Source organism: Heterostelium album (genome assembly GCF_000004825.1).
Source record: "Heterostelium album PN500 unplaced genomic scaffold PPL_contig1, whole genome shotgun sequence".
Classification (NCBI taxonomy): domain Eukaryota; phylum Evosea; class Eumycetozoa; order Acytosteliales; family Acytosteliaceae; genus Heterostelium; species Heterostelium album.
Window position 1 is genome coordinate 225,673 of NW_008805078.1, and position 19,610 is coordinate 245,282.

Genomic DNA, 19,610 nt, shown 5'->3' on the forward strand with positions numbered 1-19,610 from the left:
AGAACAGAATAGAACAGAATAGAATAGACTAAAACAAAACAAAGATAGATATTATTCAATAAAATAATGTCTTCTTATAGAAATCAAAAGAGGTTATCATTATCACCTCCTCAAATTCAATTGAGTGAGAGTCAACAACAACAACAACAACAACAACAACAACAACAACAACAACAACAACAACAACAACAACAACAACAACAACAACAACAACAGATACAAAAGAATGATGCAGAGAACCTACTATTATATGTAAAGGACTACACTTTCTTTAGATCAGATAGAGCATTATGGTATTTTAAACATCTACTTTCATTAAATTCAAATTTAAAGGTATGATTGATTGATTGATTGATTAATTACAACGATCGTTCGTTAAATATACGATATCTAATTTCCAATTTAGTTATCAATGGATAAAGATGAATCGATTATAGTATTGTATATAGCATTGGATAACGGTGTAATTCTCGATCTATCACAGAGACATCAATCATTTGGTAATATAGTTCATTTCAAAGAGCGAAAAGATCATAGTAAGCGAAAGAAGTTTGATTCCAGCAATAGAAATGACGATATCACCATTGATGATAATCATCAAGAAGAAGAGGAAGATGGATATAATACAACACAAGAATTAGAATATAATATAGATGATTTACAACATCGTAATCATCATCATCATCATCACCATAGATCATCAGACTATGACTATGCAGAGTTTGTCGATACCGATTCAGACTCTGATGATTATCAATATCAGGAGAATCGGACTATCAAAGTAGATAGACAGCAGACACTCCCACTGATATCGATGACACCAAAGACACAGATATCACTGCTCTGCTCCACCTACAAATGTGTATACTATCTCGACATGTCACCGTCGATGGCATCGGTAGATCCCATCACTGGAACCATCCTAATTGAATATCTCTATACTTCCCTACAGTCTCTACTTCTCTCACTCTCACATCCACTAGAAACCAACTCTTACAACGTAAGTACTTAACTACTCACTCATTCGATCAATCTTCAATTACTAATAATGTTTTGATCAATCAAACGAAACTTAAACAGTTTGAACCAAAGATATATATTACTGTTATTGCACAAGGAGTATTCCCAAACTTTAAGGTTTTGGTGCAGGGTGCGTTGTTGAATCGTGATACCGTGCTGGCGTTGTTGGACGAATTGAAAAATCAGTTGTGTAGCTACGAGAATGAAGTTGCGCATCAATATGCTAATTGTAAGGGAACGACGAATACAGGTGTTGCAACAGTGACTGATTTGGCGTCGGTTCTCTCCACTTGTTTGATGGCGCTGTCTGTCATGCCGTTGGGATCGTGTCCGTCGATCACTGTGATCACCGACGGTGTCGTTACGATTGCCGACGCCGATATAAAGTCATTCGATTCGGTGGTGATGCAGTGTACGCGTAGCGATACTCACATTCACTTGGTGCAAGTAGGCAGCGGTGTCTACAGCCACGCCGACTATGGATACACGCCGGACACCGACTTGCTCCGATTCCTGACGATGGCCACAGGCGGAACTTTCTTTGACCAATCGACACTGCCCGAATTCAAAACGATACGCGCCGCCACCACCAACAACACCAATGGATTCAGCTCGTTCCAAGAGTCAATCTCGTTGGATGTGATGCCGTACGACACCGACAAGATGCTGGACATCCAACACTGTTACTTCATAAGAGAGTTCTCACCAAACAAAGTACATCTCCCTTATAGATCATCTTCTTCAAATCTAACAATTTCACAGCAACAACAACAACAGCAACAACAGCAACAAACTAATGGTAATATTCATTTCTATAGAATAGATTTGTTTCAACCGACTGTTGGAAATAGTTTGGAATCAATGTTTAATGAAGATCGTTTCGTAATGAATGAACAACAACAACAATATCAACAGAGATACGGCACAATGGGCACATCGTCATCAACTGGAGGAGGAGTTGCATCAAAGTATTACAATGGAAATAACAATGGAACTGTAGTGAATATCTATCCTTCGCAATCTTCACCATCGGAGAATACAACTATTCCTTCAGAGACTATCATCAGCGATATGTCGATTGTTCATGCTTTGATGGCCGTCGATTATGCATTCCCATGGGTTGGAACACCTCCACAGGTTCCACTGCTACGGACAACCGCCAAAGAATACACCGTTGAGGTCGACGTCCTAAAGTTACTGGATCTTCATATTCGTGACGGATTCATTGTTAAAATGGTCAGTTTGAAACGACCGGATTCAGAATTGGGTGTTAATTTACTTTACAATTGGTTGCCAAATATAAAGATTGAATATAAAATTAGATTCCTAATGTTGGAGCGATTCAACAACAACAACAATGACAATGATATCAATAATAATAATGAATATCAACAACAACAACAACAACAGAATATGTATAATAAGAAACAACAACAACAACAACGTCAACTGATGGAACAAAAGTTGAATGTAAAAGTTTGTATTGAAGTCATGGCATACTATGACTTTTTGAAGGAGTATACTGGAGGCGGTAACTCCTCAAAGCGTGGAAACATGTCGTCCGTTGGCAAGCTACAGAGTTTCATTAACAACATTCACGAGAAGGACAAGCTGTTGCAGGTTCTCTTCCTTCAGTGCCAACCATCGGCCATCCCACCGGTGCCAACTTTCGACCCGATCCAAGCACACAACACACAGGCATCTTCATTCCTCAAGATGCTCCAACAACTCGGAAACTATCAGCAATGGGAAAAGTGGCTGCGTGCCGAATCGATCAACGTAGTTCTCGAGCCAAACATCAGTATCCTACCGGGTCCAAACTACATCGTCCAGTACGAAGCATCGAGAAACGCATTCCTCGGACATTGCTCGAAATGGGCCAACAATACCTATAATTTGAATACCAATCTTTTCGTGCGATTCCTATCGCCCAGTACAGCACCTTCGTTCGCATCGCCACCATTACCGCCCTTGATCAACGAGAACATGAATTTGCATCACCACTTCCCTTCCACCTCGTTCTGTATCATGCGATTCCAATGGGAGGCAGCTGGATTCGCCAATATCATCTTACAGTTCTTCTCGACGAGCGAAGCTATTCGTGAAAAGTCATCAAGGATATGAAGCGAGATCTTGCACAGATTCGATCGTCCATTGCCACATTCAACGACGAGGTGGAGGACATGGATATGGTACATGACTTGTCGGCCACAAAGTCGGTGAAGTCGGTGCGTCCTCTCAATAGAGAACTACGTCGTCTACTGGTGAAATATGACTTTGAATCGGTGACACCAACGCAATCCACTGGACCATCTCCATCCACTTCGCCAACACCGCCATTCACCTCGGTGATGGCATCTCCGAAAATCAATGGACAACAGCTACAACCGTCATCGTCATCGTCGTCTCAACAAGTAGGAGTTTTAGGATCTCAACAAAGTGGACAAGGATCATCCTCTCAGAAATATGGAAACATTCCACCAATTGCTTTGAGTCAACAACAACAACTTCAGGTTCCAAATGTCGTCGGCAATTCAGGTGGTGTTCCAGAGAGTAGTAGATCGCCACCTGCCACTGGACGTCTACACCACCAACTACAACAACATACTGCCAACAACAACAACAACAACAACTCTAGCAACAACAACGTTCACTCTATGAACCACAATCAAACATCTTCAAGATCGTTCCACTCCTACACTCAGACACCTTACCTTTTGTCACCGGAACTCAAGAGTTATATGTGGTCACAACGATGGGTCTACGACTTGGGTGACGCCAAATCCGCTGAACTTGCAATGGGTCACATCTTCCAGGAGCGTCTATGCGAAGGTTATACTCTTTTGAATCTATCTACCTTCCTCTTCTTCAAGGAGATACAACTACACCAGGAGCGTTGTCCCGACTCCCAGACACACTCTGTCGCACTGCAATATCTCATCTATATTCGCGCGCCACACTGTCTCGTCATTGAATTCTGGATGGAGCCACAAAAAGGCTATCTATGCTCCACTCTGAAAGGCGCCGAGGAATGGATGAACGAGCGTGAAATCTACCGATTACTCAAAAAGTGGCTAGAGGAATCGGACGGTCACATCATCAGTGGAATCTCCAACTTTAATGATCTCCTCATGATCTCGCTATCCTCCGAGCCAATGGCAGAGATGCAGGAGATTCTCTATCAATCGCCAACCATCTCGCTGCCCTTCAAGGACGGCGTCAAACTCCCAGAGTACAAGGTGAGCGCAATGAAACCAGAGTTCTCACTCGACAATCTCATCTCATTCTCCACGGTCACACAGAAGCTCTTCCCAATTATCAACATCACACCGGATCAATCACAAGATATGGTGAAACTCTCGATTAAATCCAACCAGAAACTCTATAGTTTGCTTGGTGAGATTGTCAAAGCATTGAATGCATTCGAGATACCAGCTACTTTCTTTTCAAAGAGTAACAAATTTAAAAAGTAAGTAGTAGAAGAGATTGCCATATAATAATATATTAATACTAACTATTTTTTACTACCTTTTTAAAGTGGAAGATGTTTTATAAAAGCAACCAATAGTACAGACTTTTTATTTACATTCTTACATCCTTTGAATATCGATGGTACCAATCAAAAGGCAGACAATAGATCTATATGTTTGTCATTCTATGAATGTTCAATCAAAGGTTTCATTGATGTAAATCATTCACCGTAAGCGTCTAATATTTATTTATTAAACATAATAGTTATTTGTCGAGATTATACTAACTTTAGTAATTAAAGTAAAACATTGGAATATTTATCGAGAATATTTAATGTACCATATATAGATACATCAGATACAGATATCTTATTAAAGAGTTACTATAATAAGAAATGTAGTCTACACGAGAGTATTCATCATACGACACCTCAACATCATGCGACAAGACAATATATAAGAACGATAAAGAATGGATTCGAAAGAGCATTTCTTCAAGCATTATATACCAATCTACGTGATAGTATACCAATTGAACCAACTGATCTATTAAACGCAATAACATCTTGTAAAGAATATTATATTGATGTAAGTATAACATAACATTACATTAGATAGAGACTACATATATACTTATTAACTTAATATTATTTTTATTAGATTGATATCTCACAATTGATAAAGATATTACAGAAATCAAATAAAGATATCAATGGTTATCTGAATGATAGATTCTCAAAACAAGTGATGGCCAATTACTTTAAGAGAATAGAGAATACCGAGTACTATTTCTATAATAGAAATGTATTGCAACAGTCAAGCGATCCTTATGACGATGACATGCAGCTTGATGATGACACCATCAACAGTGATGAAGATTCAGAGATCTATCGTGATGATCTTTCGATCGACGGTGAAGACCTAGACGATGACAGCGATGACACTATCTCTCTCAACTCTGATCTCAAGAACAATCATCACGATATTGGTAAATCAAAGAAAACATTGTTCAATCAAAAGAATACTTCTACTGGTCATAATCATAATCATCATCATCATCAATCGTTAAACTCTAGTTCAGGTGATACTCCTGTCGACAAGAGATTGGAGTCGATACTTGGTGAGTTGCAAGTCGACCTCGAGAAACGTTCGGCAGAGTTTGGTTTGTTCCCATACCCGCTGTTTATCAAAATGGAGATTGTGATGTTGCACAACAATAGCTTGTACCAGTCGCCTGTGTTGGAAGGTGAGGAAACATACACCGCTTCGCTATCGATCAACAACCAGCACAATCCATATCAATATCGCTTCACTCTGGGACAACAATACGACAATAACAACAACAACAACAACAACAACGCCTATCCATCGCTATCGGAACTCTCACCGTCTCGCTCGCTCCTTCGCTTCAAATGCATCACTCCCCAGCCAACCATTAGAATGGTCAACAGCATTCCTCAGCATCTTCAAATGTCCTACGGCAAACGATCGCGTTCGTTCAGCAATCAACTACCGAAACCACTGGCAACCATTATGCGTCAACATCGTCGCCAAGTAGTGGCTCTGGTGAGCAGTGAGATTCTCAGTTGTCTGCGAACGATTCGTCCTGTCAATAAACACGTTTTGGATCTGGTGTTGTTCCATATGAATAAGCTTGCTTACCACCGATCGCCACAGCATCACCTTCATAGCTACACTGTCAATATGCAGTTTGTTGATGTCAAAGAAGGAAGTTCGTTGTTACTAAAACAACTAGAGTCGTGTAATCATGGAATGAAGTTGATGCGATTCAACGATCTTCTTTACTACTTTGAGGACAATGCCTCTGAGGAGCAGATATGGACTTGCTCACATAAGGACATTGTCGAAATCTATGCGCACTCGCCACTTCCGCCATTGCCACCTTCACCTCCACCACTACCACCCATGTCCAACTCGAATCCCGCCAGTATCAACAGCAGCAGTAACAGTGCATTCGGTGCATCCAATCGTATTGAGGATCTAGTGAATATAAACATTCCCTATTGGTTGGTATTTACCTATACTTCATCCAAGAATCTTTTGAAAGTTCATTTCTTCTCTGAGATTGTAGATGGTGAATCTTCCTCCTCGTCTGCACTTGACAAAGCAACACTTGTTGTCGGAGCAGATCAACAACAGCAACAACAACAACAACCATTCATTACTTCACCATCAAGCTCATCCTCTACCACTTCCTACAACGATGCCAACAATGCTCTGGCAGCAAAAAAGGCAACGACTCTTGGAAGTTCTATAGAGTTGGAATCCTCTCAGGATTCTACTCGTGGACTAAACTCTAGTTGTCAGCATCAACATGATCTCACCGATACGAAAGAACGTGTTCGTTTGGTGTTGGGTCAAGTGATAAAGAGTGTCAATCAAATGGTGTTGTTGAATCAGCTCGATGAATTCAGAGCTGCCAGTCCGTTGCTTCTGGCACCGGAAGATGCCATTCCACCCATCTCTTCGCCAAGTGGTGCCGCGCCACTCAGTGCCAAACATCAGATAGTCGCACCACCCTCACCATCATTCTACGACGATCCCTATCGTAAGAACAAAAAGAAGGGACCGTTTGTCAATGGTGAATTTGCATGTCCACTAGTACACTCGATGCATCTGCAACTGAACGAGCGACTTCAACCACACGTTGCCATCGGTGGATTGATAAGTACGACACTTCATCCATTCTCCATCACCAATAGAAAGAAGATGTTTGTATACCGTGAGAGTGGCGGTAATGTCTACTATATGAAACTATCGGAACCACAATCGATCCTCTCGGAATCACCTCTGACTTCACCCTCGCCAACTCCTCAACAGTCGCCACGCCACTCACCAGCTCCATCACCTTCGACTTCGCCACCCAAAGATTCAATCCTTGCCAATCGACACCAACACGGTCATCTTCACCTCCACCAACAACAATCGACGCTAAATTTGTTTTCCGCACAACAAAACTACTTGTTGCTAGAGGTATTTGGTATCAATTCTCCAGGACCTGAGATTACAACGCAACTCTACCAACTGCTGGAATCCAAACTATCGAATATTACACTTCAATACATATCGTCGCTGATCATGAGAAATCCAATGTTGAAGTTGTCTCCACAGGATGTAGAGTTTATCAAACCACCACATGTCATTCCATCGATTGCCTATATCGCGGTACCAGAAGCCGTTCAAGACTGTCATTTGTTCCTTCAGTTGTTGAAACAAAATCTATTGCAATTCCTCACATTGATGTATCTCACAACCACACAGAATCCTACAACAACAACAGCATCAACAACAACATCGATCAACCCACTTCATTCTTCATTGATCCTACCAAAGGAAGAAAAAGAGGTTCCAATTCAGTCACTTTCCAACACAATGGAAATTCCTCACCCCAATTTGAGTGTTGCTGCAGCTACCACTCCTAGCTCTTCACTCTCACCACAGGTATCTCTAAACAGCTATGAATTCAAACAATCGGAATATACTTTTATCTACAATTTCATTGCTTCAAACAATACTCACAATCCAATTGGTCATGGTATTGCCACGATCCTGTTGTGTCTTACCGACAAGAATGGAGATCCAATCAAATCGATTCCAATGGATATCAATAGTATTCAAAAGAAAGATCCTATTGATGTTATCAATATTTTGCTGGCTGGTTCAAATACCTTTGATCCACCTGCCGGCACCAGTGTTGTTGATCCCAACTCTCCAAAACCAACCAACTTTAATATTCAATTAAAGATCTGGTCACGTGGATCCGTCAATAACAATCTACTTGTAGAAAGGCTACACCAATCGATCAATCAAACACTTTGTGAATATCTTCTTGAAGCGATTCTACCTCAAATCAATGTCACACCATCGACATTCAAGGATGACTATCTCACTTATTTCGAACGTATTATCCTCAGAGGAAGACAAATACAAACACCAAGTATTCAAGAGGTTAAGATTGCCCAATTCCATCTACCAACTTGGTCGACCAACGACTTTGTTTTGGATATGAAAGAATTGATTGCCGATATCAACTCTCGACTCAATCCATCACTTTGGTATCTCGAAGATACCATCTTTGAAAAGTTCAATCCTAAACGACAAAATATTTCAAACTCGGTTGAACTGGAGAAACCAAATGGCAATGCTGGAAATAGTAATATTCATATGAGTGGAGAACAAACACCTATACTCAATACAACTGTCAACAACAACAATAACTCGAACAACAGTCGTATCAACTTGATGAATAAGAACAAGTATAAAGTCATTATCATTGCTGGTAAGACTGTAAACGAAGGTCTACAACTCTTACCAAACATTGATACTGAACCATCTTTGCTATTGACCAACAACGAGGATATTCTATTCTATCCACAAATTAAAGATTCGCAATTGACACATGCCATCTACCGTCAATGCAATCTACTTGTTACCATCACCTCGAGTTCACTTTGTATCAACACTTACAACTGGGGACAAAACAAACTTGACATCCTCTTGTCCGCACTCAACAGAATGAACACATGGAGAACTCTCAGAAAGAATCTTCTCAACCAAGTACTCCACCAAAAACTTGGTCTATTCAATCATGTTCCACCTGTTACTATCAACCCAACGGTGACTTCATTCTTCACTGACAAACCAGCGACACAAAGTCAGAACAACAATTTCGTTCGTTTCAACTATGACAATGTCGATATCTTTATCAACCAGCCTGCAGTTCCAAAGAAGACAGGTTCCGCTCTGATGTCGATAAGATCTTCCGACGAGATGAGAATGCAACCAAATCCACAGCGACAACTTGTCAAACAAAAGTCAGCTCTCAATGTTCCACCATCGGCCAACAGCAGCGCTCAAACCAATGTATCCACAGCCAACAAGAAGCGTGCCAGTTTGATTCCGGAATTCGAGGGATTACTCAAAGAACATTTCCCAACCAATTCGAACCTGCAGAGATCGATACTTCCAAACCTTGTCGATCCAATCCACAAACATGTCGGACAAATCAAATCGATGGCACAACAGGTGGAGCGTACACTCGAAGCGAAATCCATATTCTCTCGAGCCTCTTCGTTCTTTATCGACACTGATAAATCACCTTCGCAACACCATCTCGAGTCGATCATCAAGATGTCGCGACTTGTTCACTTCCGTTGTGTTCCTTTCCTCTACGATGACTTCCTCAACAAGGATCAAAGAGACAGTTACAACCAACAACAACAAGTCATTGAAAAGACAGCAGTACATATCATTTCACCATCGTTGGTCGGTATTGTAATGGCGCCACTAAAAGGTCCAGCCAACAACACTCCCTATCTGACATTCACTGAATCCGCACTCGTAAACACTGGTAATTGGCGTGGTCGTATCATGGAGTTCTTCCTCTTTGAATATATCCACTATATGGAGAATGCACTTCAATCCACCAAGATCTTCATTACCAACAATGATGCTCCACTGACGTCTTCACCTCCGCTTGCCTCAAGCGAATCGTCCATCAAGATCAGTGAACACGCCAAGATCGACCTCAGTATGTTGTCATCGATCAGCTCATCGAGCGCATCGAAATCACTGCGTGCCTATTTACAACAGACCTTCAAAGGTGGATCGTTGCTCATCAAAATTGGATTCCGTGATCTCAGTGTCACCTGTGAGCTGTTTGCCATTCTTCAACCGACCCTGGAGAATCAGAATTCCAGCAAATATCAATCGACCTTCTTTGCTGAGGAATACGGTAGATTCACTCATCATCTACATCTGAATTCGTTTGTCTATGATTTCCACATCCGTCAACTCTATGATTTCCTCAACAACAATCATATCTACTACAATCCATCCAACTCTGACAAGACTCCGACTCCACCCTCGAAATATTTCATTGAGATGCTTCAGTCGCTCTCGAGATACTATCCGAAACCACCTGCTCATGCCTATGGTTATCTACAAGACTCGATCTACACGGCACACTCACCGATTCCACCCATCATGTTGTTTGAATATCTCACAAAGAATGCCAAGCAATATTCAATCTCGAATCTGCAAGACAAGGGAGTATCTCCTGCTCTATTCTTCTCGATTCCCGACCAGACTCAGACTGGTTCCGATGCAAAGATCACCTTCAATTGGGACGTTGTTATATTCTGTCTGAACGACCAGAGTGAGGAGGAAGATGAGATTGACCACCACATGATTCAACCGCCACCCACTCTACTTGGTGAATCTAAATACAACCTCAAATTGCAATACATTATCATTCGAACAGCCAACAATACAACATTCCCAAGAATGGATCAAGTTGGACATCATTCATCTCACACTCATCAAACACTACCTGTTAGATCTAATAATGTCAATGATTCCTCCTCTGTAACAACGAAACAATCATCCCAATCACAATCTCATTCACAACAATCTCAATCGATGACACTCCATCTTTCACTGAGTGGAAGTGCAGGTGCCATTCCAACATCGACCTCATTGAATGCTGGTGCCACCTATAACCCACATCTAGCAATGAATCCAAGCTCAATCGATCATCTCGAACGTAACAACAAGGCAATGGCAATGTGTGAGGAGATAGTCAAAGGCAAACTCAATAAGATTATCGTTGGTGCAAGTGTGGATTATCAACGTGATCGTCTCTGGCTCAAACTACTACGTGGAAATCCATACGATCCAGCTCTCAGCATCCAAGAGTTTGCACAATTCACTTCACTTGTCAAGCGTCGCTCCATCAAAACAATGGATATCTCTCTTACCACTCCCATCAATCTATTCCAATGTATGGGTAATGTGTGGAGTGGCCTCTGTAGTTACCTTGTAAAAACCTGTGGTGATCGTATTCGTCAGCTTCACAACGATAATGTCAAGCATATATTCATTCTCAATCCCAATGTTGATTGTCTCATGTTGGAGCTAGTCTATAACGAAAGAGAGAAAGAATCTGATGCATTCATCTGTCGTAAGGAAGGTGGTAATCTCTACACCAACAGCAGTTCACTACAGAAATCAGAGATTGATGATCTAGAATATCTACACGCCAGTCAACTTGTCAATACTTTATGTCACTATCTATGGAAACAAATGTTGATGAAATAAACTAATAATTATTATTTAAACAAATTAAAAAAATCAAGTAGTCATTATAGGGCATTTAGATTGATACTCTGTATCTTTCATTTTATCTCTACAATATCATATCCAAAACCAATGACCCCTCTACTATTTGTGACTTTAATAAAAGATTAGAGCTTGTTTATTTAGAAATCAAATCACAATAGATGAATCAAGATTATAGTAAAAATAAAACTGCCACAATATATAGTTTTTTGATTAAATTACTTTTCTTGGTGTCCATTTGTCTCTATAGCATTTGGAAAGATACGAATGTACATATAGGATTAGATTTCTTTGGGTAATGACTAAACCAATATTGAACCATCTGGAATGGTATTGTCTTTTAAATAGCTTTTTTGATACTGGTCCAACCCACAACAATAACATTTCTTGTCTTTTTTCCAAGTCATGTAAAGGACATTATAATATGTTAAAAAATAAAACTGGAAATAATGGATACAACTAATTATCAGCAAACTAATGATAGTAGTAAAATATAAAACTTTAGACTTATACTTATTTATTTAAATTTTGTTCTGCTGATATTTTACAATGTCCAACAAATCTTAATATTACATTTGCACAACTATTGATTGCTTTGTTTTAAAAAGCTTTACAAAATTTAATTGGATTTTATTTATTACATAGTGGTTTTATTTTAAATAAACAAGCTCTAACCGATTAGTGAAAGGCTGGGGATGTGACTGACAAAAGTGGATAATACATAATAAAAAATATTTATACTTTTATGCCTGTTGACTTGGGTGTGCAGCTTCACGATTGGTCAATGGTTTTGGATGTGAGACAGTAGAGATAAAGTGGATGATACAGAGTATCAAACCAACTGCTATAACGACAATACCTGAGAATTGAGAAAATGAATAATTGCATAAGTAATTGAATGATTAATTGATGAATTTAATAAATGATTTATCTGATTGTACCTGCAAATAAAAAGAAGCCTGAATCTGACAAAATTAACAAGCCAAGTCTATAGATAATTAAAAGATTGTTCGTTAAATATACTATTCTTTATCTATTTTTTGATGTAGCCATAAACTTACAAAATGAAAAACAATCCTTTTCCAAACCAATAAGCATAGAAACCGAAAAGTGAAAGAATACGAGCTGGGAATGAAATCTCCAAAAATACAATCATAACACCAAATATAATATAATATATTCCCAGTACGAAACCGATAATAGATCTCCAGAATCCACTGACAAAACTATAAATTCCGGCGGCAGTAATTAAAATACCAACCAAGATTGATAAAACTGTGAAAATAATTGAAACTCTGTCTCCGTGTACACCCATGTTTTTAGTTTTCTAATTCTATTTAAATAATATTATTATAGTTTCTATGTAGTTGATTAATTGCTGTTAGTAATTGATTTAATTAGATTGAAAAAAATGAATTCAAGATATAAAATATTTTGATTTTAATTTAATTTAAATTATTATTTTTTAATTGTGAAGTTTTTTAATTGAACTAGTTCAATTTGTAACATATTTATCTATTATTATAATGGTGGTAGTGAAATAGTGAAATTTATCTTAATGATTGATGTGTGGTATGTTTGTCTTGGTGGTATAAAAATATGGATGACATTTTCAGAACTATTGTTACCACATTATAATGAATGATGATAAAACAATCATAAAATTATATGACAATTTTATTGTTTAAAAATAGTGGGAAATGTAGTAACAAGATATAGAATTGATTTTCTTATTCTGATTTATGAATTTGAATTATATCTTTAGATGAGATGACTTACATACACAAATAAATAAACAAATCGATTACTTCTTTTTTTTTCTTTGTATAGTTGATAAAATAAGAAATGAAAGTGGAATGTAAGAAAAAAGGTGAATACTTTAAAAAAAAAAATTAAGAAGTTAATAACTAAAAATATAACAAAAAAAAATTAATAATAACCTATGCATCAAAAAAAGTCAGAATCTCATTTTTTATTTGAAATGAACACAATTTTTTTAATAATCAAAAAACGCAGGTGGTGCTTACATGCCATGGTAATCAGATTTTTTTGATCTTGTCTTGTTTATTTTAAAATTTGCGCTGTTTTAATTCTAAAATAGTTTATTTATTTTTTGTTTTTCGCAACGAAGTGTTTTGTTTTTTATTTTTTTCTTTTTTATTCTTATTCTAAAAGTATGAATTTGTAATGGTCAAAAGATTAAACTCTGTTTACTGTTGTTGGTATTTAAACAGATGCAGTAAAGACTTAAACACCAACCACCATCAAAAATGCAAACAAAAAAACATAGTTGTTGTCATGATATTTAAAATAATGGTTTTGATCCCATGAACTGAACAACACTATCACCATCATTCACCACCCCATTCCACACTGGGATGCAAAGATTGTAAAATTTGATTTAAATTTTATTAAATAGATACATAGATATTATTTCAAATATTAAATATTGTATTTGATTAATAAATTAATTAATAAATAAATAAATAAAACCAAAATTTCTTTCTTTTTTAAAGTTTATGAACTTTGGTTTAAACAACTCCCTTCCCCACCAAAAATTTGATGAGTTTTTTTTTGACCACCAAACTAATCAACAACAAATATGACAAAAATAAAATTAATAAGTGATATTTATATAGACAGAGATAACTATGATAGTGTTATCAAATTGTTTGAAACTGATCAAGATGAATGTGCAGAATCAATAATTTTGTTAGCAGGCAATGTTGGTGTGGTGGAGAAGGATGCAGATGGTACAACACCTATCTACCGATTGCTAAAGTATTTATCATCGAAATACCGTCTTACTTTCTTGGTGGCAGGTGTCTATGAGTACTCTGGTGGTATGACATTCGAACAGACCAACAGACAATTGGATAGGTGGTGTCAGTCAATCGATTCATCCAATGTACACTTTCTAAACAACAGCGATTACAACCTGAGTGAACATAATATCAATGGTAATGGCAATGGTAATGACAAGTGGGTGATCATCGGTAGCACTATGTGGCCTTTTATTCCACCTGTTTTCGATATACCACCAAACTTTAAATTCGACTATGAATCGATCAAAGGCGACAACGACAGACCGGCATCATCAATGAGAGATCAAAACAACTGGAATAAGAACGATGTCAAACAACTAAAGACATTGATACAATCATATTCATTCACTGGTGAAAACATTATTGTACTATCTCATTTTGCACCTACTTCAAATAACTCTGTATTCAATGATACCAATATATCTAAACTTAAAAAGTAAGTCCACAGGAGTAGAATAGAAAAGAATAGAATAGAATATGAAACTAATCATTTATTTAATAATTTAATAATAATAGATCGATATCATGGTGTAAATGTGAATTGGAAACATTGGTAGATGCTAATTCAAATCTATCATATTGGTGCTATGCTAATACAAATAATAATTTAATGAGTGGAGACGGTGCAGTTACAAAGATACAACAAATGTCACTATTGACAAATCAAGCATATATAAAGAATGATATAAAGAAATTGTTGGATAGATTCGATAGCAAGTTACTTTCAATCGATATTAAAGGTTTACAATTAGACAAGTTAGAAGAAAGTGATGATAGTACTGATATTCCTACTACTTCTAGTTCTGAATCGACATCATCTATATCTAGTTCAACGACTCCAACAACAGCAACAACAGAGACAACAACAACAACAACAGTGAATAATCAAAGTGTACTTAATATAAAGAATATAAGTGAAAGATATCAAGAAAAAGAACAACAAAACAAGCAATTACTAGAGTCAATTAAATCAGTGTTTAAAGAAGATGAGAGCGGTGGTAAATCAACAGATAAGTTAATTGAGGCATTACTAAAGAGTAGTGGTGGAGGTGTTGGTGGTTCATCAATGAATAAAGATGAAGAAGAAGATCAAGACAGTCAAAAGAAAAGAAAATTCTTTAATCTTGATAACAAGACAAAAGAAGTAAATAGTAATAGTACTAAACAATCTTTTGATATTAACGATAATGGTAATAATAGTAATAATAAGGAAAAAGAGATAGTATATGATGATACAGATGAATTAGAAAGTTTCTTAAAAAGTAAAGATAGTTCAACTAAAAATAACAAAATTAATAGTAATAGTAATAGTAATAATAATAAAGATAACAAAACAATAAAGAAATTTAGATTTTAAAACTATTATCAATTACAACTCTATTTAGACATTAAAGTTTAGATTGGTTGGTATATAACAAGTTAATTTTTATTTATTACAAATTTTGTTGTGTTTGAATCATGATAGCAGAGTAAATTAGATATACACACACATCATCTTAACACATCTTAATAGCTTTACAGACGTGTCCTGGTGAAGTATTCTTCTTCAACTCATTAATGATACTGTGAGTTGCTTTGTGTACGATCTTCTTGCAAACTTTGACGGCTGGCTTGACACCAAAGGTATTGCAAGAGTGTTCCAAATGGCTCTGGATTTCTTGGGCTGTCTTGTTGATCTTTACCATGTGCTCAGCGCGCGAAACAAGGAAATTGCATGCTTTGCACTTGTACTTCTTGATGATATTCTTTCCTGGAATATGTGGTTTCCACTTTCTCAAGTTCTCGGCAGTGACAAATTCAACTTCATCATTCTCGAAATCAACAACATCTTCGGATTCATAGTTTTCCAATTCGTAGTATTCTTCCAAAACCTCTGCCAATTCGTCAAGAGTGAAATCACTGTCGTTGTCGTCACATTGGCCGTTAACGCCACAGATACGTAGTTGTTGACAAACCAACTTTGGTCGTTCGTGATGGATGATCTTTTGGATGATGAGTGGACCATAGAAATCTACCAATGCAACACATGGACGTGAGAGTTTAGCGGGTAAGAGTGAACATGTCTTCTCCATTGACTTGATGATACGTTGTTGTGTTTCATTCTTTAGAACCATCATCTCTGCACGTCTAACAAGTATTTGACATAGATCACACTTTAATAAAATAAGTTAATTATTAATTAATTATTATAATGAATGATAGATATTTAGTTAATATATACCTTTGCTCCATCGTTAGAGGCTTGGCTTACAGATGCCAAAATCGTAAAGATAACTAATAGTGATAGAATTAATTTCATTTCAATTTTAAATAGTATTTGATTGGTAATTGATTAATAATTACATTTTAGATCTAATCAATTTATAGTTTAGTTTACTATAGAGAAGAAAATCTATAAAATAATAATAATAACAATAATGATTAAGATTGTCTATTTTAAACCTGGTTTTAAAATTTTAAAACCAGCTTTTTATATTTTTTTGCAAAGTAAATTTCAAAGTGTCTGGTATGCAAATATTATTGGTGAATAATATATATTATTTAGAATTATAATTAATTAAAGAAACTAAACAGAATAAATAAATTTCTATATTTTAAATTGATTTTATTTTATTTTTTTAAAAGTAATAAATAAATTAAAAAAAAGAAATATTTTTATTATTAAAAATAAAGAGTATAGAGTTTTTTAAATTATAGTAATACAATTTAAATGGAAACCTAAGCAAATCAGATGTGTTTTTAGTTGTACAAGAAGTAGATTAGATTACCACAAACAAACAAGTGCACCGGTGGTTTTAACAAAACATATAAATCGATGTTTTCAAAAACGTTGCATTTCTCATTTTGATACTTTTGAATTCTCAAAAATTTTCATAAATATTTTCATTGATTGACCGGTACCTATAAATGGAACAGTTCTTTAATATAAATAAAACAAAACTTAATTTAAGAGTTGATATCAGCTCATTTATCAATTACATTTAATAGATATCTATATTTATAATTGTTTGTTTGTTGTTTTTTTTTTTATTTCTTTGTAAATTTATTAATTAATTTAATATGGAGTCGATCAATGAGTATTTGGTTGTAGGAGATAATATTGATGAAAATAATAATAATAACAATGAATCAACAACTCAACAACAACAAGATGGAAATGTACATTTTAATTTAACATCTAATATTTCAGATTTAGATATTAATGTTAACAATCAAACAAATTCACCGTCATCTACTTCGAATGTATCATTTGTTACCGATTCAAATCAATCGATTACTTCAACTTCTACCGTACCTACAACTACAACATCAACAACATCAACAACAACTACACCACCAACAACAACAACTTCAGAATCTGTAGTAGTAGAATCAACAGAAGATAAAATAAAACCAATCAAATGGAATATTGTTCCAACTTCAAACAATCCAACACCAAGATTTGGTAAGATATTATTTAGAATATTTGATCTTGTTTGTTTATTTACTAACTTGGTTATTTTCATTTTATATTAAAGATAATACATTAGTACAATATCAAGGATATCTTTATTTGTTTGGTGGTAGTGAAGTTGGTAGTGAGATGAAGTCAGCGTTCTCACACTTTCAAAGACTATATCTTGATACTATGGCTTGGCAATCGTTACCATGCACCACTGTCACCAGTAGAGTGTTGCACACTGCCATTGTCCACGAGAATGCAATGTATATCTACGGTGGAGGTATCTACGAAGATGAAAAGTCATCGTATTTCTGGTCATCAAACACCAAGAAGCTATTCAAAACGATCGGTTCACTGTTAAAGTTTGATTTCCTCACGAATGAATGGACGACGCTTGGCGAGCATCAACCACGTGACGGTCATTCCTCGGTGGTAGTCGGTGACAACATCTATGTTATGGGTGGATCGCAAACCGTCTACCAAAAAGGATCGATCTTCTCAGTGTTTTTCAATACTACAGAGGTGTACAATATCACCACCAACAAATGGCGACAGATCAACTCACCACAGTTTGGAAGACTTGGTGCCGCTGCCAGCTACGGACTTTCCGAGGACAAGAAGTTCATCTACTATTTCGGTGGATACGACCAATCGGGACGTTCCAACAACGATCTCTGGCGTTTGAATCTCGAGACTGAGACTTGGCGATTGGTAAGCGCTGCACCCAAGGAAGTGGTTCCGTCCGACCGCCACTCTCACACCATCAACTCGTTCGACGATAAACTCTATCTGTACGGTGGATACAACAAGCGTGGATTCCTCCGTGATCTCTTCACCTTTGATTGTAAAACCGAGAAGTGGACAGAGATTCCATGTGAAGCGCCACCCAAGCGTCGTCGTTGCAATTCGATCGTTCTCGACAGTGGAGGACGTTCGCGTTTGTTGTTGTACGGTGGAACCTACCTCTCTTGCTACTACAACGATATCTGGGAGTTTGTATTCCCATCGCAAGTTCACATTCCCAAGGATCGATTGCTCTACGATTTCTGTGAGTTGTTTGACAATGCCCAAGATTACTTTAGCGACGTAACGTTCATCGTTCAGGACAAGCCGATCCACGCACACCGCAATATTCTCTCGGTGCGTAACCAGTACTTCAAATCGATGTTCACCTCCGGTTTGAAAGAGTCGGGCGAACGTGAGATTGTCATAAAGAGCGAGCAATTCGCAGAGTTCCAATCGATGTTGCGATATATCTACTCGGGTGACGAGACGATTGTCACTCTTGACAATTGTATCCCTCTGTTGCATCTCTCTGATTTGTATATGATCGATAGACTCAAGACTATCTGTGAAGCCAAGGCAATCGAGGGTATCGAGTTTGATACTGTAGTCGCACTCTACAAACAAGCAGACTTTTATAAACTTTCCAGTCTTAGACAGACCTGTGTTACCTACATCGCCAAGAATCACAAGGATGTATTGGCCACCGGAACATTGAACGATGTGGATTCCTCATTCCTCTTGGAGATCATGTATTGTTTAGATCCATCATTAAATCAAAAGTCAAATGATAATCAAGAATCTTCAAAAATTGTAAAATAATAATTAAGCTCATCTCAACAACAACAACAACAATCTGTCAATAGACATTTACTTGTACTAAAATAAACAAATATAAATATTTACATTTTTATTTACAACAAATAATAA

General features: G+C 36.9%; 5 protein-coding genes across 5 annotated transcripts; 3 read left to right on the forward strand and 2 right to left on the reverse strand.

Annotated features, from left to right (window-relative positions):
* Positions 1 to 66: 66 nt before the first annotated feature.
* On the forward strand, positions 67 to 11,609 carry PPL_00930 (uncharacterized protein; the record flags this gene model as incomplete). Its single annotated transcript, XM_020571949.1, has 9 exons — positions 67 to 333; positions 407 to 1,000; positions 1,720 to 2,551; positions 2,737 to 2,821; positions 3,097 to 3,212; positions 3,268 to 4,489; positions 4,559 to 4,720; positions 4,793 to 5,078; positions 5,151 to 11,609. 9 exons carry the CDS (start codon positions 67 to 69, stop codon positions 11,607 to 11,609), a joined length of 10,023 nt encoding a protein of 3,340 aa, XP_020437807.1.
* A 764-nt stretch (positions 11,610 to 12,373) lies between these two features.
* Positions 12,374 to 12,945, reverse strand: pmpA (uncharacterized protein; the record flags this gene model as incomplete). The annotated part of the gene is made up of 3 exons (XM_020571950.1): positions 12,374 to 12,489; positions 12,572 to 12,618; positions 12,692 to 12,945. The coding sequence occupies 3 exons, from the start codon at positions 12,943 to 12,945 to the stop codon at positions 12,374 to 12,376; spliced, it is 417 nt and encodes a 138-aa protein (XP_020437808.1).
* Positions 12,946 to 14,232: 1,287 nt separating this feature from the next.
* PPL_00932 (uncharacterized protein) lies at positions 14,233 to 15,812 on the forward strand (the record flags this gene model as incomplete). The annotated part of the gene is made up of 2 exons (XM_020571951.1): positions 14,233 to 14,891; positions 14,972 to 15,812. 2 exons carry the CDS (start codon positions 14,233 to 14,235, stop codon positions 15,810 to 15,812), a joined length of 1,500 nt encoding a protein of 499 aa, XP_020437809.1.
* Positions 15,813 to 15,951: 139 nt separating this feature from the next.
* PPL_00933 (saposin domain-containing protein) lies at positions 15,952 to 16,754 on the reverse strand (the record flags this gene model as incomplete). Its single annotated transcript, XM_020571952.1, has 2 exons — positions 15,952 to 16,608; positions 16,677 to 16,754. The coding sequence occupies 2 exons, from the start codon at positions 16,752 to 16,754 to the stop codon at positions 15,952 to 15,954; spliced, it is 735 nt and encodes a 244-aa protein (XP_020437810.1).
* A 761-nt stretch (positions 16,755 to 17,515) lies between these two features.
* PPL_00934 (kelch repeat and BTB/POZ domain-containing protein) lies at positions 17,516 to 19,502 on the forward strand (the record flags this gene model as incomplete). Its single annotated transcript, XM_020571953.1, has 3 exons — positions 17,516 to 17,900; positions 17,974 to 18,608; positions 19,113 to 19,502. The coding sequence occupies 3 exons, from the start codon at positions 17,516 to 17,518 to the stop codon at positions 19,500 to 19,502; spliced, it is 1,410 nt and encodes a 469-aa protein (XP_020437811.1).
* Positions 19,503 to 19,610: the final 108 nt, after the last annotated feature.